This window comes from Antrostomus carolinensis, unplaced genomic scaffold, assembly GCF_000700745.2.
Source record: "Antrostomus carolinensis isolate BGI_N321 unplaced genomic scaffold, ASM70074v2 scaffold3971, whole genome shotgun sequence".
Taxonomy (NCBI): Eukaryota; Metazoa; Chordata; class Aves; order Caprimulgiformes; family Caprimulgidae; genus Antrostomus; species Antrostomus carolinensis.
The window spans coordinates 136,824-162,948 of NW_010294822.1; the positions used below are offsets into that span (position 1 = coordinate 136,824).

The 26,125-nt window shown below is 35.5% G+C and overlaps 1 protein-coding gene across 1 annotated transcript in view; it reads right to left on the reverse strand.

The window, feature by feature from the left end:
• Positions 1-288: 288 nt before the first annotated feature.
• The window catches only part of CBLB (Cbl proto-oncogene B), a 30,957-nt gene continuing 5,120 nt past the window's right edge, over positions 289-26,125 (reverse strand). Inside the window, exons 3-9 of the mRNA XM_010177764.2 lie at positions 24,481-24,846; positions 21,845-21,939; positions 15,183-15,326; positions 10,870-10,958; positions 9,195-9,332; positions 6,672-6,791; positions 289-1,379 (exon numbers count right to left, since the gene is read on the reverse strand). Coding sequence (XP_010176066.2) covers positions 1,117-1,379; positions 6,672-6,791; positions 9,195-9,332; positions 10,870-10,958; positions 15,183-15,326; positions 21,845-21,939; positions 24,481-24,846 — 1,215 coding nt within the window. The 3' untranslated portion in view covers positions 289-1,116. The remainder of the gene's footprint in view (positions 1,380-6,671; positions 6,792-9,194; positions 9,333-10,869; positions 10,959-15,182; positions 15,327-21,844; positions 21,940-24,480; positions 24,847-26,125) is intronic.

Consider the following 26,125-nt stretch of genomic DNA (forward strand, 5'->3'; position numbering starts at 1 on the left):
GAACTTCGCAAAAAATATTGCTACAGTAGCATTACGAATTAACAGTGCATCAAAGATTTAAAGTTTCCATGTTAATACAGACTGATCCAAGTCACAATGAACCACAGGATAATCACTCAAAAAATTAACTGCATTCGACTTTACAGAAGCTAGAACTGGAATTTACCTGAATACCATTAATATGATTCAAAAAGATTCCTTTTAGCCTGGCATGCCTCAGTTTACATAGGTCAGAGAACTGGTGCCATTAGTGTGTAATCAAAATACAGTGTGCATTTTGCTTTTTTGAGCATTTGCAATCAAATACTCAAATTTGAAAGAGCTTTTACATGTCAGAACTCAGTATCACTGCTGCAAGAAGTGTTTCATTTGTTGGTCTGGATTTTTTTTTGTGGAAATTCTGTATAAAAGACCTTGAGGACTACAGGTCATGGAATTCATGTTAAACAGAAAGCTGCCCAACATTACTGTTAAAATACCTATAAAAAGGCAGTTCATAGACAGAATAATACATTTTACATTCAGATATTTCCTCTCTCAAAAGCAAAGGATTCTCAGAAGGAAAAAAAAAAATCAGTAGTGAAGGCCACATACTTTTTGCATTTGATGAGCTGAAATGCAAAAAAAAACCAATTAAAGCATCTTGTAAGAGAAAAAAAAATACAAAAACAAAAACACAGAACTTCTGGAAAGTGATGATTTAGTTGATGGGGTGGTCAGCATGGAAACCGTTGGGAATGCTACAGCAGAACTGACCACAAGTACAAAGGAATATGAAGAGGAACATAGTACAGGCGTCAACTAGAAAACTGTAACTTGCCAACTTGTAAACAAGAAAAAGCATTTCACAGATTAAAAGTTCTAGGGAAGTAAACTTCTTTAAATTATTTTGTCAGTTCAACCCTGATTTAAAAAAGTATGGCTAGCAAAAATACATAAGCCTCAGCATATTTATAAGTCTTGATCAGAGCAGCCATGAGCCTTTGATAAACGGCTGGAAACAAACACCCTTCTACTAAGGATGAAAGAAAAATATTCCATTCTCTTCGTTCTCTCATTCCCCAATCCACACATGTGTACGTAGAATTCACATGCTCCAAGAATATCTTGATGCTGCTATAGATTGAGACGTGGGGAGACCGGTGGAGGAAAACAGACAAACTCTCTTAAAATACTACGGGCCACGTCAACATTATTCTGGGCAATTTCAAGTGCCCTCTTGACTTCTTCAAAGGAATAGCCCTCTCCCATAAGTTTTGCTATTTTTGCATCCACATTTTCCGTGGAACTGTCAGAGCTGTATGTTTTCCTGTGGTGTATTTCTGGTGCAGTCCTCCGAGGAAGTGGTTTAGGGGGCCTGGCTGGTGCTTGTGAACCATCTGTTTCAAATAAAGGAGATAGAAACCATTATAAAATAGTGTTATAGGTAGCTCAAGCCTCATGAAACAGTTTAAAAAGTAAAATTCTAAAGAAACACGAAGAGTAATCTTAATTCACTGATATATCTCATTTTAAAAGACAGAAGCTGAATTCCTCAAGAACATCCAAAATGGAAATAATGTAGTGAAATACTATTTAGTAATATGATAGGAACATTCAAGTCACAATCTGAATTATCCAAAGTTGGAAGAAAAAGCAAGTATGATGAAACAGCAAAGATGGCGAAAATAGCCAGTCAGAATTTTGAAGGCTCAACTTGCTGTTTGAGAACTTTTTCTTAGTCTGTTTCTAAAAAAAAAAAAAAAAAAAAGCCAAACAAATTTGATCACAATTTCATTCCGGACTATGTTGTGAAGACAAGGAATCCAGCCAAATATGCTTGAGGGAGAAAAATTTTTCACTTATTCATACATCTTGCAGATTCTTTTCAGTTAATTGCAGTTGAATTTCGTGCATAGCAGCTACGCATAGGTACAGAAATAACTGGGTTTGTCAAAAAAATCTCTAGTCCAATTATTTTCAGTGTTGAGAACAGAACATGATCCTTCCTCTCCAGTCTACCTTTGGAAATATCTCCCATTTCCTTCTCTTCTACAGAAAGGTTACCTTCACAGTTAATGCTGGTGTTAAGAATCATGATGTGCTGATGAAAAAGCTAATATTAAAAAGGGCTAATCTTCTCAAAGTCAAGAGTTTCTTGCTCAAGTAAACTTGGTACTTTACTGAAACCTCTTCATCCTTACTGATTCCACAATAAGAAGCTTAAATACAAGCAGGCATAGAGCAGAAAACACTTTCAAGAGCAAAGTATTAAAAAAAAAAAAAAAGAAAAGTCTCTAATCCTTCAAAAAGAGTTCTAAAAAGTTCCATCAACAGTGACTTTGATAGATAAATTAGAGAAATTTCTGGCTGTGACGCTTCCTGTTTACTTAAAGTGACAGCAATGGCATTTTGCAGTGTTAAGTACTTGAGAGGCAGTTTTTTAGTGATGAAAGGCTGTTGTATTTCTAGTATTGCTGTTACAACATGCCACATTATCATAACGCTGGATAGAGAGAACTGTAATTTAACCAAGTGTATTAAAGACTTCAGATGAATGAAAATACTTCACATTAGTGAGCTTCTAACCAAGGTGCATTTTTCTCTCAACTTAGCTTCCATTAATTCGGATGAGAATGTTGCTATAAATTTTAATTCCATTTCTTAATTCGGAGAAGATAAGCAAACAGTACTTTTAGCAAGATGGTGACATTCATATAACAATAATTTGATTAAAAATTTACAGTAAGGGGCAAAGATTCACTTTGTTCTATTTTCATTGCCTATTTTTCTTACAAATAGTTACGATACAACCTACAGATAGTAAGGGCTATTTCATATTTTTATGATATTTTCCTCTCTGAAGATGAAAAGAATTATATAAATGCTAAACATCTTAGTAAACACACCTGAGGCAGATCCAAACCTGCTGTGAAGGTGTGGATGATCCATGAAACACACTGGTTTGAGAAATAAACTATAGTTCAGGAAATGTGGTTAATAACTAAAAATCCAATCAGAAACAAGTTCATATTTCTCATTTAACTTAGAAAACTCAAGATTATAATAGAAGAATATCCTTAAATATGTATTTTAAAAAGTGGTATATGATGTTAAAACCAATCAGTTTTCTTTCACAAACATTTCAAACTTTTAATATGAACATTTGGTTATAGACTTAATTTCTATAGGGGATGAAACAAAATTAATTTGCAAACTACATTTTCCTCTGGGCTTGAAGTACAGAAGGAATTCCTTATGCATAGATCAGATCCTTCTGTATGTGTTTGTATCACATGAAATATTTTTTGCCCTACTCAGTCTAATACAGGCTTAACACTGACGTTATTTCTTGTATAAAGCCTTCACTTTGCTGGAGCTTCCGAACAAACTTTCTTAAGCAATCACATCATTTAGAAAGGTCATTTTTAAATCTGTCAGCGGATTTGCAGCATAGGCATTTTGTTCTCACTACAGTGACATCTCTCTATAGCACAGATACTTTAAGATCTTCAGCCCTCTCTCTCCAACTCAGTTCCCATTATTATTTTTTTTAAGCGCTGACATCTCTTTCAGTATCTTCACATCCACAGAAAATTTTAGTTGAAGCTGGGTATCACAGTGGATCCTGAGCTTAAAGATACTAAGCCTAAGCTGCATGTCCATCTGGACACTGAGATAGAGGTTTTTAAGCAGGACTTCCCAACCTCTCTGATATTTCAGCCCCTGTGGATGCCTAACAAAAAATTGAAATAGATTTTCTAATTGTGTAATTCAATTAACAGTTTCTAAAGCAAGGAGCTTCCTCTATCACTCACATTTCTGTAATTCAGCACTAGATTTAACCCTTAGGTAACGGGTTAGTACAAAGGCAGAGACAGGCTCATTTAATAAGTGTTTAAAAAGCACAGAAAAAGTTGCCAGAGCTCTGTAGCACAGTGGGAAGAGGATATTTGTAACAATGTCAACTGTCTGTTCCTCTCTGCTGTGAAATGGCCCTCTTCTCTTCTTCCCTTGCTGCTTCTCCTCTGTGTTTCCATGGTCTTTCACCGACAGACTGAGAAGCATCAGAGAACCATGTGGCAAAGGCTTTTCTCTGTGAAGCAGTGGCAAGCAGCTACATCTAATCTACCTGGGGTACAGGAACAAAACATACCCAGGGGACATCTATACTAAGGAACTGACCGAGCAGGGACAGAGAGAAAGTGACAAAGGAGTAAAACTGCACACATTGGCCCATCAAGCTCTTAGGTATGATCTTCATATTTTGCACTACTGCAGCAGATGAGTCCCCTTAGGGTTAACTGAAATCCACCCTGAAATAATGTGACACACTCCCCCAAAATTTCTGAGTAAAGGACTGTAAATTTGCATGCAAGAGCTTTAATAAGGCCAGGCAAGTGAACAGGCAACAGAAAAATATACTTGACTACCCATCTGAATCCATCTCTTACAGAATAGCTAAATTCAGTAAAATACAGCAGACATTATATTAGAGGTCTAATTTTCTTCTGTCTTTCCTATGTATCCTTGGCTGTCCTTAGGTAAAATATGCTAACTGTATCTCCTCTTGGTTTGATTGTAATAACTTTAAAAAGTTGTATTGAAGAAGTTTGAAAAACTATGCCTTTGGGATAGTTACGTGCATAGTGGAGAACTACTTCTTAAGTGTTCAATACTAAATACGTTGCTAAATCAGAATAAATTTCTCATTACATTCTAGCAATTCAGTTAAACATCATGACAGCAATCTTAAAAGCAGTCAAACCGAAGCACAGAAGTTAAAGGACTCCCCATGCCACTCTAGGGAGCCAGTGGCTAAATTATAATTAGATTTTAGAGTGAACTACATTTCTTTTCTAGTTCATAGAATCACCACGCAAAAGGGTTGAAATGAAAAATTTCCTAAGTGAACTGATTACTTTGGAATAAATGCAAAAACAAAAGTTCTAAATAGAGTTACATCTCTGCATTGTCTTTTTAAATCATAGATGAAGGTGAATCAGTTCATCCTGAAGCTCATCAGTTCTGTTCTATAGAATTACTGCCACTGTAAAAACAACTTTCCAATTAACAGTATGACATGATCTATCACATAGTTTTCATTTAATTGAAATTAAATTGAATATCTTGCTGTACATCATGCTGATTTAGAATGATATTTATAGCAAAGGTCGACACATGTAGGTGTTTTAGAAGATGGCTGTGGGAAACATACAGATAGAAAATTATTAACTGACATCAGAAAGCTCCAAGATCTTAAGTAGCAAACATCTTGAAGTAATTTAGGAAAATTAAAAGTTGTTCTACCAAAGAATTGCAAGAATTGCAGGAAAACTCCATAGCTTTAAAAGGCAGTTGTATCATTGTCACAATTTGTATTATAAAAGAATTTAAAATGCCCTAAATAAATCAGGTTAACATTGTAAGACAAATAGATCCCTCACAGTGTGACATATAAAGCATGCATTATAAAACTTTTTTTTTTTCCTAACAACGGGGAAAAAAAGAGAAACACTGGTATATTAGTAGAAATATCCTCCCAAAAGTGCTACTATTTACCAATGGTATCACACTAATCCTCAAATGTGCTATTCATTAAAAATTCTGTAGCACTCTTCATGCTTACTTAATTTCCCCCGTACTTTTAAGTTGGCAAAATATATTATTTCATTCCTATACCACAGCAGAGATGAACTATGTATTCCTAAGAAGCAGAGATGTAATTACAATTTAAAAATGTATGATTTTTCCACTTGCAATTGTTGCAATTAAACACTGATTAGCATTACAACTGCAAGACTAGAGAATTAAGTCCCTTCATTTCTTTATGCAGTAGAAAAGAGTTTTCACACACAATTCACAAATAAGGGTTCAAAGTATCACTTGGCTCTTTCTTTGGGTGGTCTCCCCACACAGCAAAATGATGCAGGTGGGACAATCTTCCCCTTTCCCCTTATATCATGCACATCTAAAGAAAAGAAAATTTGTCTACAAACTGGTGAAAGAACTTTGAAATACAGGTAATACTTTATTTTATATTTTAGAATTATTTTAATTAATTTGAATAACTTTCCTTTAAATACTATTCATGTTGCCTGAAAACCACAAGCAAAATTTCTAAGGCAGAGGAATTGCTTCCACTGGATCTGTTCCATTGACTGAAGACTGAATTTGAATTTGGTTTCGTTCTTGTTGTCTTATTAAAAAACATTTTCAAATATTCTTAGAACTTCAAACAAATATGTTAGCAAAAAAGATTAGAAATAATAATGCTTTAGAGTCTGAAGCTACTTTTTTTTTTTTTTTTTCCAGGAGCAATGAAACAAAGATGGAAGTGAGATGTACATGGTCCCTGCGGAACTTCAGATCTCATGAGCTTTAGAGGTAGCAGAAAAATCTCTGCCTTTCTCAAAAAATAAGAAACACTAGAACTCACATAAGCATTCAGTTTGGCAGCTGGTAAAACTGATGCCATAATATCTACACCTACAGATAACAGGAAGCCACTCCTACCTTTATTGCTGGACTTTAATCTCTGTTATCCTTTGATGATTTTGTATTTTTTGTAAGGCAATATTACCATTGCCATTTGTTGCCCAGAATGAAAAAAAACTGTTTTGGACTTTATGGATGAAATTTATCTGCTTCATAAAGTTGTAATTTTCTACAAGAACAGTTTTCTACCTTACCTGAAGAGGGAGGAAGTTGATCATAGTCTTGAGATGTCCTATTTGTTTTGACGTTTTCTCCAGTTACTCTACGAGCAGGTGGCAAAGGAACATGACCAGATACTGGATCAAAATGGGGATCTGCAATAACAGAACAAAAAAAGATGTTTTAGAATAATTAGAATTATTATTTGGAGGAGGGCTGATGCATAGAACCTAGACTTAAACTAGCCTCCCTTCAGACAGAGGAGCCATGAATCCAAACAGAGGTGTCCCCAAATAGCACGTGCATACACATGTATACATCCAAATTCAACACTTGTATAGTAGACACGTAAATATGTCTGGAAGTGACAAAAAAAAAGAGCACAGCTCAAAGGTGGTCTATCCTGCACTGACCATGGCTCTTCTCTTTATATCTGTGAGGTACCTTTCAAATGCCCAACCCTGGCACTGCTAGGACTGTGGTTGCCAAAGCATGGAAGAGGTTGCAAAGCTTGAAGCAGCACTATTAGAACTATCCCAGTTATTCAGTTTGGTTAGAGCCTGGGAACACTTCTGTGCTCTGCAGTTTGTCACAAAGACTGCAGGGCAGATTTCCTATTCACACAGTACCAGCTACGGGTAAATATTACAGGGACTGGTAAAGGCTGTGACTAGGCTTTTCCATTCTCTCTGCTGAATACAGAAACACAATTTTAAAAATGAGAGAAATATATATATAAAAGAATTAAATATATGAGAGAAAAAAAACATATATGAGAGGCATATTGTGTTCTCCTCTTTTTTTTTTTTTAATTATTGAAGATGCAGCTGAGCAAGTGTTAACATCATCCTGAACATCATCATGGCTTCTGCTTTGGTTTCATAAGAGTGTTTTTATATGAGTACAACTTTTTGCTGTTGTTGATGATGAGATTATTATTCTAATCTGACAGGCCCTGATGAATAGCTGAGAAATCACCCCCAAGACTTGTACGGAAACCAATCATCAAAAACTCATCATAAATCATCTACAGCAGTTTATTTGACAAGAAGAAAGGGAGTAATATGGCTTTAGAAATACCATATGAATAAAAAAAAAGACCAATGCACACAACCATGTATGCCTAAGTAGATCTATACACTTAAAAGATTAATGAAAACTGCTGCTGTAAGATTGCATTCACTGTGCAAATATGAAGAACACATGGCCACATATACAGATTTTTAATTAAAAAATATTAAATACTTTTTTAAAACTATTAGTGATGTTCCTTAGATTATTTGGAAATAACACTTAATAATTTAAAACTCTGCATGTTTCTGGGAACTGCACACAGATCGACAGAGCTTGTGTGCATCTGTGTGCGAGGGCTTCTGTTTTTCCTCTCTGTTGCCATTAGAACTGAATGGTCCAGTGCGTGTTTCTGCATCAGATGATACAGTTGAGGAACCCTTTCAGACTGGACTGAATAATAAAAACATTCCATAAAAGGTCATTCCATTTCAACCTAAACTAGCTCGTTTTCATCCCACAGCTAGTATCATTCAGAAAGGTCCGCCAAACACCCAACAACCTGTCAGGCTATTATGGAGTTGCACAAGATTGTGTCATCTACATTCTGACATTCCTGTGACACTAGTGGCAAAACATTTTATATATCCCTCTCCATACAGCTTCTAAGAAAAATGGATAGGAGGAGGAAGACATCTAACTGTACCACAAGGTAGAAAATCACTGAAAATATTCCTGGGACAGGTAAACTTAAGACACCAACATCATTTGGAAGCTTCCATAAAGAAAAAAAGTCACTTCATAGGTATGAACTATTACCTACAACAATCCTGTTGTAATCTGTACCATAGGCAGCAAATGTATTCAACTTAATTAACCAGACAATCAATCACTTTTCAACACAAAGACAACATTTGTAAATTGTGAATATAGCTTTTATACCTTTAACAAGCAAAATAAGTGAACTGAAAAAGTGTCACAGTGATTCATGGGAAGAGACAGATGAAAAATTAACTTCTTAAAAAGGTTGTGAACCACGGGTGCCTGCAACTGTGTTCATAATTAATATCGTTTTGCAGCAAAATTCTACAACAGTTTTAACAAAGCAGGATGTTCTTTTCCCTTATTTTCTATTTTTCCCCCCCAAATTCCAACTTGAAATGTTGTATGTTTTACTTGTATGTTTTACTATAGAAAAGAGTGGAGTTGACAAAAGGATACAGACTAGTATTAAAGATTGCAACAAAAAACTTGGCACTCCACAAGTAACAGCTCTTACCAGAAAAGTAATATTTACCAAAACGTCTAGTCTAGTAGAGAAATATTGACCTTATTTCATTACTTTGTGATAATGAAAAGTTAATTCTTTTTATATTCTAGAGTTGTTTCATCTCCACCATTGAAAAACCCTATTTTTAATATTTTGTATAATGATTTATAGACAAAATAAACTACTGAAGCCTGATGAACACTTTACCACAGAACAGATAAGCTTCTGAGGTAAAGGAAAAATTAAATAAAATACATTATTTCCTTTGTATTCCTACCAGAATGAAGGAAAAATTCATGTCCTGAAGGAGGTCTGCTTCCTGAGCCAGCAGGTTTTGTGTGCTCAATCATGCTGTGCCGAGCAGGTGGTGGTGGTGGTGGCAGTGAAGGGGGTGAACTATCAAACGTATCTTCTCCTGCATTTTAGAAAAGAATTATTAGATGAGCAAAACTTCATTAAGAACTGCAGAATAAAGAGTGAAGCTTAAAATTTATTTTTCTCTGGCTGCTGAGACCATTACTCCTTGGGTTCATCTAGCAGTTCAGTGACTCCAATAATGAAATTGTAAACCTGACTCTTACTATGCACAGTCCTCTTCTAAAATATGCTCTGAATGACCTATTGCAGTGCTCAGTTTCTTTTCTGGGATGAGGGAGAGGTTTCTTTTAGTGGCTCAATTGCAAAAAAGTGTATAATAATGAAAGCTTTCACTGAATATCATGGTAGAATAACAGCTATGCTTCAGTGGCTAAAGCAAAACAGGTTCTGCTGACTACATTGAATCTGCTACATTTATACTGTGTATTATCTTTTATCTGCTGATCTAAAGCTCTGACCCCAGATATAAACTGAATTTTCTAGGGCTTGGTAAAATAATGTATCTCTTACACAAAGGTGGTGCAGACAGGACTGGGGTTACCAAGCAATCTGTTTTTTATGGGTTCTTCCACCTTCAATTCTATGTACTCTGGCACTCAGGAGCACTTCAGGGACCAGAGGGAGCATAGTGCAGGAAAATGGCAAATGTTCAAAAGGTTTTATGGAACCAGAAAATTGGACAATGACACTTACACTACAGTCTACCAATCATGCAGCTGAGTTTGTCAATGAAGGTGTGGGTGGTGGCCAAGCACAGCCCTAGTATATATGCAGAGCTTACTGACTTTTGTGTAGGAGAACAGAGCAGAAATTAGGGTTGGAAAAGACAGCTTTTGATGATTGTAGACAGCAGTGAGTTTTGAACTGTCCCTTGATAGCAGGGAAAAAAACCAGCAAAACAAATAACCATAAATAAACTTTATTTATATTAGTTTTCTTTGATTTAAATACTACCTCTTTGGTGGTATTCTTTGTATTTCATAAAAGAAATTGAATTATTTAAGCTACAATAGGAAAAACCCTCCTTTCTTGCATTAAATTGCAAGGCTCAAACTTCATGTTAAGGGACAAAAATTATAATTTATTTCAGGGAAAATGGTTTTGCTTTTCTTTATAGCTTGAATACAGATTTAGTATGCCTTTTCATCTGTCTTGCACGAGGGTGTACAGACAGATACCAAGTACAAATCATTGACACAAATATTGACTTACAGCTGTAGTATTTAGCTCATAGCTTGTTTGGTACTCAACACAGTCAACATTGGTTGTTTTTCAATAAACATGGCATTTGTTTCATCTAGGCAATGTTAACCATTAAATGTAATCAGCAAAAAGTCTGCAACCTAAAGGGGGCACCAGAAGATCATAATCGGAGGGTGTCCTGTTGAGCAAAGAGCTGTGTTTTGGGTTGTCTCTGGTAGGAGGTCGTGCAGGTGGCAAAGGTACCGGAACAGTAGGTGCATCATAGACATCTCCTGAATGACACAATCACAAGAAGTGAATGTTTTCTTGATGTACCCCTAGAACAGCACAGAGTAAATTTGCTTGCTAAATAGTGAAAAATAAAACCATACCTAACTCTGGATGTTTTGTTTTCTTCATCTCAGAAGTAGCACTGTGTGTCCCATTCGTTACTCCAGCACATTGCCCATTCTCACACACCCTGAAGACAGACAGGAAACAGGAAACAATCAACCAGTTATCCAAGTATTAATTCTCAGAATGATCAAGTACCTGAGCTGGCAGCCCATTATATGGAAACGAATGAAAGGTGATAAGCTGTACGAATTTTAAACTTTACGGGCCTTCCCAGTTGTTGAATTTTCCCTACCAGAAATATGGCAAAAGGAACTGTGGATTTTGGTAACTATCCATGCTGAAGTACACAGAAAAGTCATTAAACAAAATAAAAAAAAACAACAACAACAAAACCCCGAAACAGACCACAACACACCACTAGCAATAACAAATTTCAACTAAACTCTTAGCCATACTTTTTTTTTTTTTTTTAAATTAACTAGCCAAAGCAGTTTTGCAGGCACCTAATCCTTTCTGTATCAGAAAGCTGTCTCACTGATACTTCTACCACAGTTTACTAATTTTTTAAAATGGAAGCATATTACACCCACAAAATTCCACAACAGTATCAGATACAAACATCATCTAAACCAAAAGTTGCCTATAATCTTCTCAGAAAAATACTGGAGATTATTTTTGATGACTGTGTTCAAATACTGCAGGGAAAAACATAGAACAAAAGCCTTTTCATAATATTAAATATTGCTTAAATGAACGTAAAGAACTGGGAAATTACTCCCATCATTGGAACTGTGGACCCTGCATATTCAGAAAGAACCAGAGAGTTTCTTTGGAAAAAGGCCACTGTGCTAAATAATTCCATCTTAAAAATAAAAATCCCAATCCGCCATGCACCATTATTACTAAATACTGGCAAATCTGCTAGAGTTATATACAGCTAAAATTTAAGATCTTGGGTTTTTACCAATAGTATAAATATTAATAGACCTATCAGCTCTGGCCATATGGAAAGGAGAAATGAATAAAGGTCTGGAATCATTTAAAATATATAAACAGGAAAGAGGAAGTGAAATTGTGTCTGTGGTCCCAAGAGTTATAACTAGGAGTAATGAAATCAATGTAAGAATAATTACAAGACTTAAAAACTAAACCAAAACAAAAAAACTAATGGTAAGAGCTATTTTGTTATGAATTAATTTCCCCAGGGAAATGGTAAAGGAAGTGTTGCTTCTATCTTTGAAATTAGATTGGTTCAATCTCTCAAATGCAGTGGATGCAACACTTCCTTCGATTCCTCAGCATATGCACTAACAGAATATTTTCCAGCTTAATTTGAATCTGTTCTGCATTTTCAACAATCTAACCAGCCACAGGCACTAAGATAACTTAACATGGCACCACTTCAGAAGTCTGCAGGTCATAATGAGCCCAGTTAAGTGATCAGTTCACAAATCATGCTGAAATACCTGATTATATCAACAGTAAACACCAGAAAAAAGAGCAGCAAATGACTGCTAACAAGCAACCCTTCTGTCCTTTTCCTTGTGGAAAAACCTTTATCAGGAAAAGATAGTGAATGTAATAATTTATCATTCTTCTAATAGTAGCCTAATTAGTAATCCTTTCCCCTCTATACTTACTGCTGAATTTGCCCCATACCTGGGAAGAGATAATCAACTGTAACAAACCAGACAATTAACTGATCTGCCAGAAAATAAGACTGTGAACCATTTTTGGTATTACTCATGCAATATTTTTAGCATTGTCATATCTACTGGTAAAAGAGCAAAAAGTCTTAGAGGCAACAGAAATTTGGGGCAAGATGGAAGAATAACATAGTTCCTAAATTACAAAACATCCAGAAGAAATTTTGTAGGCTCTTCAGTTTGCTGAAAACTTTTAAATACTATCCAAGAAGTGAAGAAGCAACACTTAGGAAAGAGATAAAAAAAGGTGACAGTGGCAGAAAGAACTGAAAGGTGCTAAAAATTTATGAAAATTAAAAAAAAAATTGTTGTTAATAGTTTTGCTAACAATACTAAAAAGTTAAGCTTTTATTGACACTCCTCTCCCCATGAGATTAAAAGAAATGCATTCAAAGATTGCAGCATCAATCAGAAGCAAGATTCTTTTTGAAAGCTTTATCTCAGCTTCATATCTAAGGAGACTTTTTAAGTATATGGAACATCATATATATTAATCCATAAATATTCAATAGGATTTTATTTTTTTAAATGCTTAGGAGAATGGTTTGTTTCAAGTTAAAATTCTCAGAAGAAGATATAATAATAAGAGTTGGTGGTTTTAATCATGGAGCAACCTGAATGGCATATTGACGTTATTTTCTCCGTAAAAGTCCTGGATTAGTGTCAAAATATCCACTATAAATGCAAGACCAAGTACGCTAGCTAAAAAATAAACTAAAAACTAGAAAAAACTTTGAAATCAGCTTTCCATCTACAGCCTCTATTAATAATTCTAATAGCCTCGTGAAATCCTGTGCCAGCCAATTGAAAGCACTCAATTCTTTTTCTGCAAAAGAAGAATACTGGAAAATGAGAACTTTCTAGTTTTCCAGACGGTTAATTTCTTGAGAATCTTTCAGGGTGCATCTAGATATTAGCATTTTAGTTCAGGTCAGGAGCATGAATTGAAACAAATCTCCACAAGTCATCTTTACTTATAGCACTTTAGACTGCAGAGAGGTCTCAAAGCATGCAGACTCAATTGCGTCTGGATGATGTTAACTCACAAGATGTCCTGCAGGAGCTCATCCAGCTGCAATTACTAAAGGGTACTCCAGCCACAGGACCATGTTAGGGCTAGTCTGAATCCAAAACTTCCCAAAATATGCAGTGCGGATGTGGGGTTCTTGGAGTCAATTGGTCATCTCTACAGACGCACTCCTATTGCACCACACTACTTAGTAACCTAGACATAGCCCTCAGAAGCTGCTAAACCAAGGTAATCTGTCCACATGCTGCTCTCTTCTGTTGAAGACTTTTTCTTGTCTAAGAAAGGTTATACCCTATGTAACTTTAGTCATGCAAGCAACTCATCTCTATTAGATGACTTTGCATGGAACAGAAAGACTCTCCCATGCAGAAGCACAATAAATTCAGATAAAAAATAGGATAGGTAAAAAGGATTAGGATCTTAGAATTTTTATTTTTGTTTTCTTTCCCATTTTTTTGCTTGGCCAACATTGAGAGTTTTATTCATCACTGTTTTGTTTTAGAGTTTTTTTTAAGTCTTATAGTGTAGATAGGAATTTAAGTACTTGAGACCATAAAACTCAGACAGCTGTGTAATATTCACATCTATGCAGCATTTCTAATAAAGACAGAATTTTTAACCTGCATGCAAGGAGTGAACAGACTATGACCTTTTTTCTACTTGTTCTAAATGTCTGATTAAAGAGGTCTAAAAAATTGTAATTGGCTAATTTTGGGATGAGAGACATGTCAAGCTTTATTGATGGTGGGTCCTTGACATCACATTCTGACTGAAAGAGGAAAAAATGTCAATACGTCACTGCATTTTTTAATAGCAGAAAAGTCTGAGCTTTTTAGATCAATACTTGATTTTAATATACTTTTGACCTACAAGACCAGTAGAGAATTGGTCTTTCTTTTTCCCAAGACTTACTCTCTGAATTCCAGACATTCAGGAGGTTTTTTAATGAGTCAAAGACCAAGAAGTTCACCAGGAATGACACAGCCTTCAGTTGCCCCGTCCCTTGGCTCCAGATCTCCTTGCCATAATCCATTAATAATTAAGAACTGTGACACTTCAGAGATATTATTTTAAAACACGTTTAAAGCAAGAGAGATATATTCTATCTGAATTTAAAAAAGGTTCTCTTCCTGAGAAGCACACAGAAAATACACCGTGAAACTGGCTCAAAAAGCCATAAAAACATAGGAAACACGGGACAAAAAGAGGCTACCAATTCACATTTTTTTCAGTACTGTGTTGCTTCTTAAAACGAATTATATAAAATGTGAAAGTTTAAGATTTTCAAAGCTGATGAGGAATTTCAGTCACACAATTCTCCAAAAAATTAAATTTGCAAGAGTTGTTGGGATTGAATCTGCTGGCCAGTTTGGAAAACATCAACCTAGGGGAAAAAAGGATCCACTGCAGAAAAGGTATTCAATAAAGTGAACTTCACAGGTTCATGACTGAGGTGGTGGTCAAATGAAACAGAGGCATAAGTAATCCAAGCTTGAAAAGATAAGACATTTCAGAAGCATAACCATCTTTATAAATGTTGAATATAGTTAAATTTTGGAAAAAGCAGAGTTTTGGTAAATAAGTTGTCTTCAAGGCTGCTAAATGACCTTACCGAGCAAGAGGTTTTATATTATGACTATGAGGTGGTTGTGAGCTCAGTACTACAGGATGTGAAGAAGGAACTTTGTATTCATCATCATCATCTGTGTGATCCCTTGATTTATCAGACAGAGAATTTGCTGAAGGAACAGGACATCTAAGGAGATGAGAAAAAGATCAGTTTTGCTTTAACTGATACGTAATTGACTGCATCATAATACAGAAAATACTCTTCTTGAGCCTAAACATCCTTAACACACGTCGGCTACATATAAGGTAAAAAAAACCCCACCATGTCAAACTAAAACTTAGGAGGTTACTGGGTTTTTTTATCCCTGAGAATGCACAGAGAAAACAGCAGCTGATCATCTAAGAGTTAAACAGCTTCTTTAAGCAAGCACAACAAAACAGAGAATTAGAGTACTAAATAGGCACTTACAAGGCTTAAGTTGTTTGTTGTTATCAAAAGAACTAAACAAAAGTTAATTCAGGGCAAATAGTATTTAGCAGGGCTCAGTGAGGCAGCAGATATTCACCCTTTCAATGTAGTCTTGTTCCAGCTGTAACGTTATTGAACTCCAGAATTTGCCTGTATTTTAAATTATTTTTACTTCAAACAATAATCATCTTTAATTGTCCTCCCAGACAGTGTTTTATATCACTATCTTGAAAGCAGTGGAAGCCAAGGAAAGAGGTAGACTTTACAGTTAAATCTCCATTTACAGTTAACAAGTTCCATCATGGAGAATACTGCTGCACATGAGATTTCTTTTAAAATTAACTCTTACTATCTGATTTTCTGTTATATGAGTGTAAACAAAATGCTGGGCAAAAATTTCATTTTAGTGAGCAGCATGGGAAAAGTAACTTTGTTAGAAGTTAACAAACAGAACATATATTTTGGCCTTCATAAAACATAACTAGCTAGGTTATAGGTCTAGCAATCAACATCATCTACTCTTTTACATGTAGAGCCCCTCCATTCACAGCAATTACTCCAATACATTAAGATAAATAAGAAACTTATAAAACATCTGAAATACCAAAGTTTACATTAAGGACTTAATTTAACATCAGCTTCATCATACATGAAAACCACAAACAGAAGTTTGATTCCTTAACTAGCTGAACATAAAGAGCAGTAAGTGTATAACTTCAAAAATCATCTGGATATTACATTAAGCAGTGAATAGTACCTTTATTCTTTACCATAAAAAAAGGCAACAGCTCAAGAACCTTGAATAAAGATGTGCAATGCATCCTCAGCCATTTTGATTTGTGGCTTGGAAGTATGGCTAATGGCCCCTCAGTTGAACTACATGCTACATTACAAGATACATCTACTTCATACATCATTTAGGGAAGTTCATAAGGACTATAAGGAAATATGAGAAGGGAATGGACATACTTTCTCTTCCTGTGGTTTAATTAGTTTGATTTTATCATAAGAGCAAGAGCTGAAATGACAGGCGAGGCTTATCTCCTCATTTTTTCAACACAAGCAGCATACTGACTCACAAAGCAAAAACCTGCTTTTCACTATTTACTGTAGATGATGTCACATGACTTCAGAACATGCAGGTTCTGTGAACAAAAACAAATCACTAGCTACCATGAGTACTAGCCAGTCACTAAATAAATAAATTTAAAAAGTCTAGAGCTCCCTAGATACTTGTATATTCTCAGACACTCCTTCCTTCAACCAGTAATATACTTTTGACTTCAGAAACAAGCTCATGGAAGATGGGAATCCACCTTCTTTTGCAAAGACATACTAGTCAAAGAGGGGGGGAAAAAAGATTTATAGCAGTGAACTGCAAACTCTATACTTCAATTTTCAACTACTCCCCATAGAGGGAGTGAAGTTTCACACAACAATGCAGTATGAAATTGCTTTTTCCATCTTTGATTTCTCAGATGGACAAGAGGTTTGTGTCACTGCTGTATGGCCATTTAAAAAACAGAAGGTAAAAATGTACCAGGACAATGAGAAGTCTGTAGCGTTCTCAGGCAGACAGCTGAAAGGCCCATAAAAAATAAATTTTCTCATTTCTGTGGACGTGCAATCATTCTTACATGCCAATCCAGCGTGTTCAGGAGATATTATACATATATAAGTGTATATATCAGCCTGTGTGTTTTGAAAATAATCACAAATTGAATTGCTGGCTTCTGCAGAGAGCAATGTTTGAAATATTAATATCTAGATCAGAAATGTCCAATACTGACCAATTCAGAATGTTCAATACTAACCAACTGGTTCTAACCAACTGGTTGGAACTATTGTTTGAAGCCCTCTTCAAAGGTTATTACCAGGAAAAAAACACCACACTTCTTCTCTGAAGGCCTTATCTGAAGCTGGGTATGGGAGAGATTTTTGATTTCTGGAATACTGTGAATTAAGTTTGTTTGGGTTTTTTTTTTTTTTTTTTTTTTTTTTTAAGGAAATCTACAGAGTCAAACTTAAGAGTTTGATAATCACCTGAACTAAGTACAGCATTATAACAGCTAGTCTTATCAGCTTCTGACAAAAACAGTTTTCAGACAGGAAAGCTGGTGGATTTACTTACTGACAATTCACAAACTAAATAAATTTGGTATACTCGAGAAATACAAATACAAAAGTTTTCTCCACCTATTCCATGCCCCTGCTTTTTTTTCTTATTTCTTCAGTAGACACAAGAACCTTACTTATGTTACAACAAGGCTACATTTTTGTTCACAGGATACAAGTGTGTATACATATGCCAAAATCAATTTCCTAACACTACTGCACTGCTGAGAAATTGTTACTGGTTTGGAGCTACTATTAAAGACATTCCAATTCTCCTGCTTCTGAATACTGTGTAGCCTTCGACAAGCCCTTCACACTAGGAAAGTCTCTCGTTCCCTACCTTTAAAGTAAGGAAAATATTTGTCAGGTTATAAACATTATTATGTGATTAATATTTGAAAGGTGCTTTTGATTTTCAAAGCAGCAGAAGAGTTAGAGTACTAACATATAGCTAATATACTCTACATTAGGGTCCTAAAATTGTCCTATATTTATGTTATATTTTATCAATATTTCAGAATTCATATTTTTTAAAAATCATATTGCCCTTCCAATTTACTCCAGTTGTAATTTCAGCAAAATAAGCATTAAGTTATATGGACCCCATAATCAAGTCAATGCTTGTCAACTGCTCTTGAGTGCTGAAAACAAAGAACTTCAACTTCACTCATAGAGGAGGACACAATTTTCTATTTGTCCCAGGGTAAGCCTGCAATGCAATGGGAATTACCACAGAACAGCTGATGCATCCAAGCTCACTGGCCTGTCAAGCTATGAGCTATGTTGTATCCTCCAGAGCATCATCTCTCATATGTCTAGAACCTGCACGTCAGCATTGCTCTTCTAATGCCACTGGAGAAGCACCATGCCAAAGGCTGATTGCAAGGGAGCCAGGATTTCCAGGTCATGGCTGTCTTCAACGGAACTAAGATTTCATCTTCAACGCTTCTTAGCAAGATCAAAGGGATAGTAAGAGGAAAAACACTCTTCAGTGCTACTTTTCTCTCTACTCCCTCAAAGCAACTAGATATTCCTAATGTATTTATAGAATACAAAAGGTACTTGGAATCCTTTATTGTACTAAATACTCAAAAATAAATGCTCTCTCACAGAAAACATCACGGTGGCACACAACACTTTGAGACTAAGGGGCTGTTTCCTATTGATGTAGCAACATGATACCTACCCTTAAGAAAATGCCAAACGCTATTTAACTTGAAAAAATTTCTGAGTTTGGGGGAAGAACGGTTCTGTATCTTTGACATAAAAGTTATTTTTTTTTTTCCCAGAATAAAATAGCAATTTGATCAAAGCTGCTAAAAATAATCTGAAATAATTACAACCATCCAATAAAAGAACTACTGTTTTAACACAGAGGGCCAGTAACACAGTGGCTGAGTGGAAAATAAAAATCAGATGCTTGGTTAACATGAGTCAAAAAATTCTTTATTAAAGTGTATCTAATAATAATCAATTTAGTAAAATGAAAATAAATTGTCACCATTTCCAGAAATAAGACACTAGAGGTTTTCTATTAATGTAATTTAGTAACAGAAAAAAGAAAAAAAGTCATATTTGTAATATCTTATTCAGTAAAAATTGATCAAACAAGTTAAGAAGGGATATTTTAGAACTGTGAAGTTTCAACTAATGGTCATTTTGCCTCCTCGTTATTTAGACTAAGGCACTTCATTCATGGTCAGTGTATCCTTCAGTTAAACCTTTGAAATTACAGATTTCTGATAATAACTAGAAAAAATAAAATGCCTTGCAGCTGTATGAAACAAACTAGCTCTAAAGTCCCAACTCTGCAGAGATCAGAAAGTAAGAAAAAAATTAGAAACTTGCACCAGATTGATTGGAGTAGCACAGCTGTGGAAAGCAAGAGAATTTTGGATCAAGTACTGTTCAGTATACTTAGGAGGGTTTAGTGCAGTCAATTTAACAGGAGTAAGAAAATGCTGTAAAAATATTCTCTCTGGCATTTCAAATTAAATCGTGCTAAATATTATTTAGCTTATCTTTTTGAAAGCAATTGTTATGGTTGGTAGAAATATTAAACTTATTAAACTTGCTATTTTTTAAGATTTTTGAAGATTCCCCCCTCTCTGCTTTTCCACCTACATATTGCCACACACTATTATAGATTATCAGAGTATTTTCTAGCGGTAACAAAAACTTAACTTGAAATCAGTTTGAAGGAGATGTATTAGTGTTTCAAGAAACAACATACAATGAACAATTTTTAACTTTAACAGCCAATCCATGTGACATTTTAGTAGTTTTTAATTAGATAACTTGAACTTCTTACCCCTTGGTTATATATTGATATTTTTACATTTTAAAAATAAAAATCTAAGAAGTGCTGTATATTTTTTTAAAAGGTTTAAGTACAAAACCAAACCAGAAAGGAAAGTTAATTTCTTTTTGAAAAGTTTATGGAGTTTGGTTTTAGCAAATGAAGATTTTCTTTCGGCTGGAATACCTCAATTTTCTATTCAGTTTATGAAGATACTCCTTTTGACCAGGTTAAATTCACACCATCTAGTTTTGGATTGGCTTGATGTGGATCTTGTGCCTGTCCACATTGCTACAGTATCTTGTGGAATTTCCAATCAACACTGTATGGTGTATGTATACATTCTACTTTGATTCTAGGCTATGTTTGCAAAAAGTATAAGCAAAAAAATGGGATTTTCATGAAGCAGAATGTTTTTTTTTAGTTCTACACTATGAAAAATAAAAATAAGAATCTTCCTCTCTTCAGAATTCCATTTGCTTTGGAATATGATGGTATTTAGTTTGTCTATCAGAGTTATCACTTTCTCTATCTGAGTGACAGGGTGTAGAACATTCCAAGGGTTGCACTGTACTATGGAAGGAATAGTCAGTCCAAGGAGATCAACTGATTACATGAGGTATCCAACCAGTACTCCTGTGATACCCTACCTCAATCAGGCTACATCATAACATTCAGTTACAAGAATGTCTGGATAATGTTCTAAAATTTGTTTCTGAACTGAAAGCAAACATGGAGAGCTTCAACTCAGTAATTATTCCACCTGAACACGTGCTTCTGAATGAAAAAGCCAATGCTCCACTGCACCTTTATTCTAGTGTTTAGGAAGAGAAAAAACAGAATATTAATGAAATGCTGAATTGTCTTTTATGTTACCACTAACTGAACAGCAGTGGAACAAGTGCTGATGATACAGCAAACTTACACACTAGTGAGAAACTTCTCAGTATTAATATGTACTGACTGACTGATTATTTTATTTAACAAGTTTAACAAGGAGTACATTGGCAAGAAACTGTAGGATAACATCAAACATTGTGATACGCTCTGATTTCCTTACAAAAATCACAAAAAATTGACAAACTACTTCATAGCACTTCCAAGCTTTCTATTTTAAATATCTCTCTTTCTGTAGAAAACCCTGTGTGATTCAGACTCCAAAGATACTTGCTATGCACAGTAACGTCTTGGTACCAATTAAACAGAGATGTATGTTACTGGAAGACTAAGAGCAGTCTGCAACTTGAAATGACAAAATTTCCCAAACCATATTCTGGAACTCAAGGAGGTTGACTCCATTTAAAACAGATAAAAAATGGTTTTGGTTGGTTGGTTTTTAGCCACAACTAAGAAAAGACACTGGTGTGAAACCTGGATAAAGCTTCTTGTGTAGAAAGCCCAGAAAGCATGACTAGATTAGCGGCAGAACGTACACAAATCATGCTCTTTATGCTTAGTACGTTCCCTAGAATCTCTCATCCCCTGTGATAAATGGCTCTGACCACACTTCTTCTGTACTAGTAGAAGCAAAACCAGACAGTGTATTCCCACCGCCAAATGCCTGTGAGCAAGATCTGCCACAATTTCTTCTCTCTTCCTATAAAATGGAGCATGTTCAATTAACATCAGAACTGCTCCTACTTAATCAATACAATTTACGTTTCCTTTTTAAAACCACATTACAGTTCTTGGAAAATGTCTCACCGAGCTATATTAGTTCATTTTATTTCTTTCTCTTTCCTGTTTTTCTTTTAGCACCAGAGAATCAGTGCTATTATGAAACCGTAATTAACAATTTCTTTTACAAATAAAGTTAACTTACTTTATACTAGGGATGATGGAGGCAGCTGGAAGAGGGGGTGAAAGTCGTGGAGGGACATCATATTCTTCATTTATCAGGTGACCATTTGAAAAGACCTAAAAATCGCACAGGTGTTAACAATGGGTCTCTGCTCCCATTTATCATCATGGATGTTCATCATCTAGGTATTACAAAATACACCTTAAGAAGATTATGGGTGAGGTAAAGGCTTTCCTAGCTCACACTACAGAGCTGTTATCTGAAGTGACTCACTTACACCTGTTTCAGCTCACCCCATTTGGGAACTGTAGGATACACTAGCTTAAAACTTCAACAAAAGTTCCACATCACAGTTACTAGATGGACTACTCAATTACAGCTGAACTGCTTGGGGGAAAATTCAGATTTTGAGATTGCAAACTGATAAAAGTGAGAGAGATAAGTACAGGGGGAAAACAACAGGTATAGCATGTTAAACATACTGTTTTTTTAAAACTCTGTGATACAGTGCCTGCCAGAATCCAACCCCTACCCACAGGATTGGCTTCCTGATTCTTGGCTTTTACCAAGAGCAAAAAGATTACAATTGATATATGAATTAGGGATGAAAATTCATTATATGTTTCCCTTGTGAATGTGCATACAGCCTGCAACAATAATTCAGAGTTGTCAGTTGCTCCATTTAACCAAATGGCTTAGCTCTATAACCAGAGGATGACAGTTCAAATAGTATTTGGTTAAAGAAATACATATATAACTCCTCCAGACTACAGTGGCACTTCTGCACTGAGTGGTTATTCTGATTTGAGCAGTATTCATTCCATCAGCTTCAATACTGCACCAGAACACAACTGGAGATATAAACTCAGTATCCTTTTAAAATCAGATGAGAAGCTGTAGCATTTTAAACAACACCCTAGCTGTAAGCAAGATTTTGATGGTTTGCCTCAATGCTGATAAAAGGACATTCTAATTATATATAACATCACAGACTTCTTAAGCACCTTTCATCATCTATGTCAATGTTCTTTACCAGTACTAACTGACTACTTTCAAAATAACCAAAAAATCCATTAAAAAAATTTAAAATTAAGATAGAAAGGTTAAATAGCTTGTGACCTTGGGAAAAGCAAATAGCGAGAAAAATGGATGACTTCTAACTACTGTGACTTAACCACAAATCCACCCTTCTTAGCACAAGCTATGTAGTCTTCAAGGGGAAAAAAAGAAAAGAGCAGCTCTGAGTTAATAACCTGCTCTATAAATAAATTACTGAGCTGCTTTGATAAAACTGATTAGAGCAGAACTAGGAAATTTTTCTTAGGTCATCACCACTTGATCTCTTTTTAAGCCTAAGCCTCCCAAACTGTCCATATTCTTGCAAATTGTCCAAAGCTGCCTAATGCCAGAACTACCCCCTCTACACTCTCCCTCCCAGATATCTTCAATTAACATATAGAAACAATCCTTCATTTTTTTTGACAGAAGAAACATCGTAAAGACATACACTATTCACTGCAACCAAGGACAGGAAAACATACTTCTCCTGTTGGTGACAGTCAGATATCCCCTAGCCAAATCAAGCTGGACAATGAGTGGAAAAGTTGCAAGTGACAACTCTGAACACCCTTAACACTGAAAATGGATTATTGGACATTACACTGGACGTATGTCCAAGAGAAGTCAAAAGCTGCTAGGGATAAATTACAACAACATACAACTCCAGCAGCTAGAGTTCTGATTTAAGTACAAAGGATGAAAAATTCAGCTAGAGATATGTGTACTGCTGGAAACAACTGGCAAAGAAAAAGGGAGTTGCAATGCTAATTACACTGAATAAGGTTTGGATCACTGATGATAATACCAAATCGAACAATGCAACATCGGGGTTGTGCCACTGACCATTTTCAAGGATGCTGCCCATCTAGCCAGTGGTAAAGACACAATTAATGATTCTACACTTAGCCTGGCTTCGGATGCATTTGCTTCCTCTTTCTTAGGGTCACTCAGGCTAGATCTTTTCCATTAGAGTATACTGAACATCACAACTAATTTAATGCTGTTTTGAAAATCATGTTTTACTCATGAACAACACAACTGACTTTTAGAAGATTTAGTTTTTCACGTTAATGGACACAATATATCTGACAATTTAAGTATATTTGTATACATCATTTCTACATATTGCATACATTACAGATTAAAGAGGTTACCAACTTCTCACCTATGACAGGGGTAACTGCAACAGCTGCTCTTCCATCAGCAAATGCATGCACAATTTTGGCATAAGACACTTCCAAAGAGGACCTGAGATGCTATGTAACTATATTACAGCATATAGTGCTACATTATTATCCTGCATGAACTGTATGGATAATTTGCTAGAAGAATGCAGCAAATCCAGAATTTTCTCTCCAAGCCATTTTTTGAAGGTTTCATGTTAAAACTGTGACTTAGAACTTCATGCACTGTTGCTTTACAAATTACAGTATTTAACAAACAATTTATTTATGACCAGCTTATTATTAAGTATCAATGGGAAAGATGTGGAAACAGCAGATCAGCACTGACCAATATAAACAGCACTTTAGCCAATGCAAGACAATGCTGCAGGAGGGTATCAAATTAGGATTCAACACATTCAGCTCACTTCATACCTTGGCACCTTCTGCAGGCAGCTCATGACGTCGATGTTTCCTCATAAATCCTGGATCAGAACTTATGCGGTTGTGCCTTCCATTTATGTTTGAAATTGCAGTCAGTCCAGGTTTGGGAGAAGAATCACTCCCTATTCGACATCCTACTAACTGACTTGTCCCAAACACATCTCTGGGACACCAGCCTTCAAGGGGCATCGGCTGGTCTCTGGAAGGCACGCTGTCCGGATGGTGCAGGTGTCTGCTTATCCTGTTGTCTGGTGGAATTGGAGGGGGTCTCTCTGGTGGGGGTGGTGGAGGATCACGCAAGGGAGGTGGTGGTGCTGGCAAAGGTTTGTCTTGTTTCCTCACCATGCAAGGAGAAGACTGAACAACACAGTAAGTAAAATAAAATAAAAAATAAATAAATTACGTATAGACGTGCATAATTCTCTCATGATTAAGTACGGCACTCCCATTTCTAATTGAGATATTTTCAAGGCATCACAAGTGTACTTGCCAGCAGGTAAAATGTTAGTCTTGTCTTTGCATTCTACAGACAACCTGGCCTCTCTTCAGAAACCATGCCCCTGTTTCTGCTGTTGTATGAGCAACCCAAGGAAGGAAGTGGAAAGGAGAAAAGAAAACTGACTAAGGCAGATTTATCTGACCCATAACTTTTTTCCAGAATCCTCAGCTTTGATCTTTTGAATCACTTATTTAGCTGCTGAAATGAATTCTGAGGAATGTTTGGAAAAAGCTGAAAACCAAGCTACTAGGAAAAAAAGAACAACCAACCAACCAAAGAAATAAAAAAACCCTAAAAACCTCCAAAACCCCAAACTTTTACAGGTAGCTGTATAGCTTCTAAGTGCACAAATCTGATAAAACCAAAACATTTTCATTAGGAGTGAATTACTAACAGCATTTTACAAAATAATATGCAGGTCAGGTCTTTAGGAAATCTTTTTCTCTTACCACAAGGTACTGTAAGAAATAGAGGGAAGATGATTTCCCTTGGAAGGTGTAATTTCCATGGATTCTGGTAAGCCTGCATATTATTAACACTTGAAGAGATGGAGGCTACAAGTTTTAAAGAACAGTATTTGCTCTGATTTCACAGATTAACCCACCATTATTCTTCAAGCAGCATCTCAGCATATTACTTAGACTGAAAATAAAGTAATTCTCCCTGCAGATCTATTCATCTAAATAGGACAATATACTAAATAAAGAAGTGTTTAATTCTGCTGCTACTTATGAAAAATAGTTATTCTCACTGTCAAGGCAGGAACATAATGGCTAGGTCCAAAATTTTGTTATATTTTATAGTTATAATTATAGTTACAGCTTTCCATTGCAGAAAAAGAGAAAGTTTTTTGACCAAAGTAGTAGTTTTGGCAGGACTAAATTGTTGGTGGTTTGAGGGGTTTTTTTTCCCTTATTTCCCTTTCACCCCTAGAAAATATTTTATTTTTTTTTTTTCAGGAAAAGTTTCAAGGAAAAAACCCCAGCATTTTCTAAATAATTTCACCAAAAAATTTAAAGCAATATTAATTGTATTTCTGATTTTTTGTTTTTTTTTTTATAAGACATGAACTTTGTAAAAATATGCTATTGTAAAATTAATTTTTAATGGCTGTGCCAAATGTTTAGCATATATCCT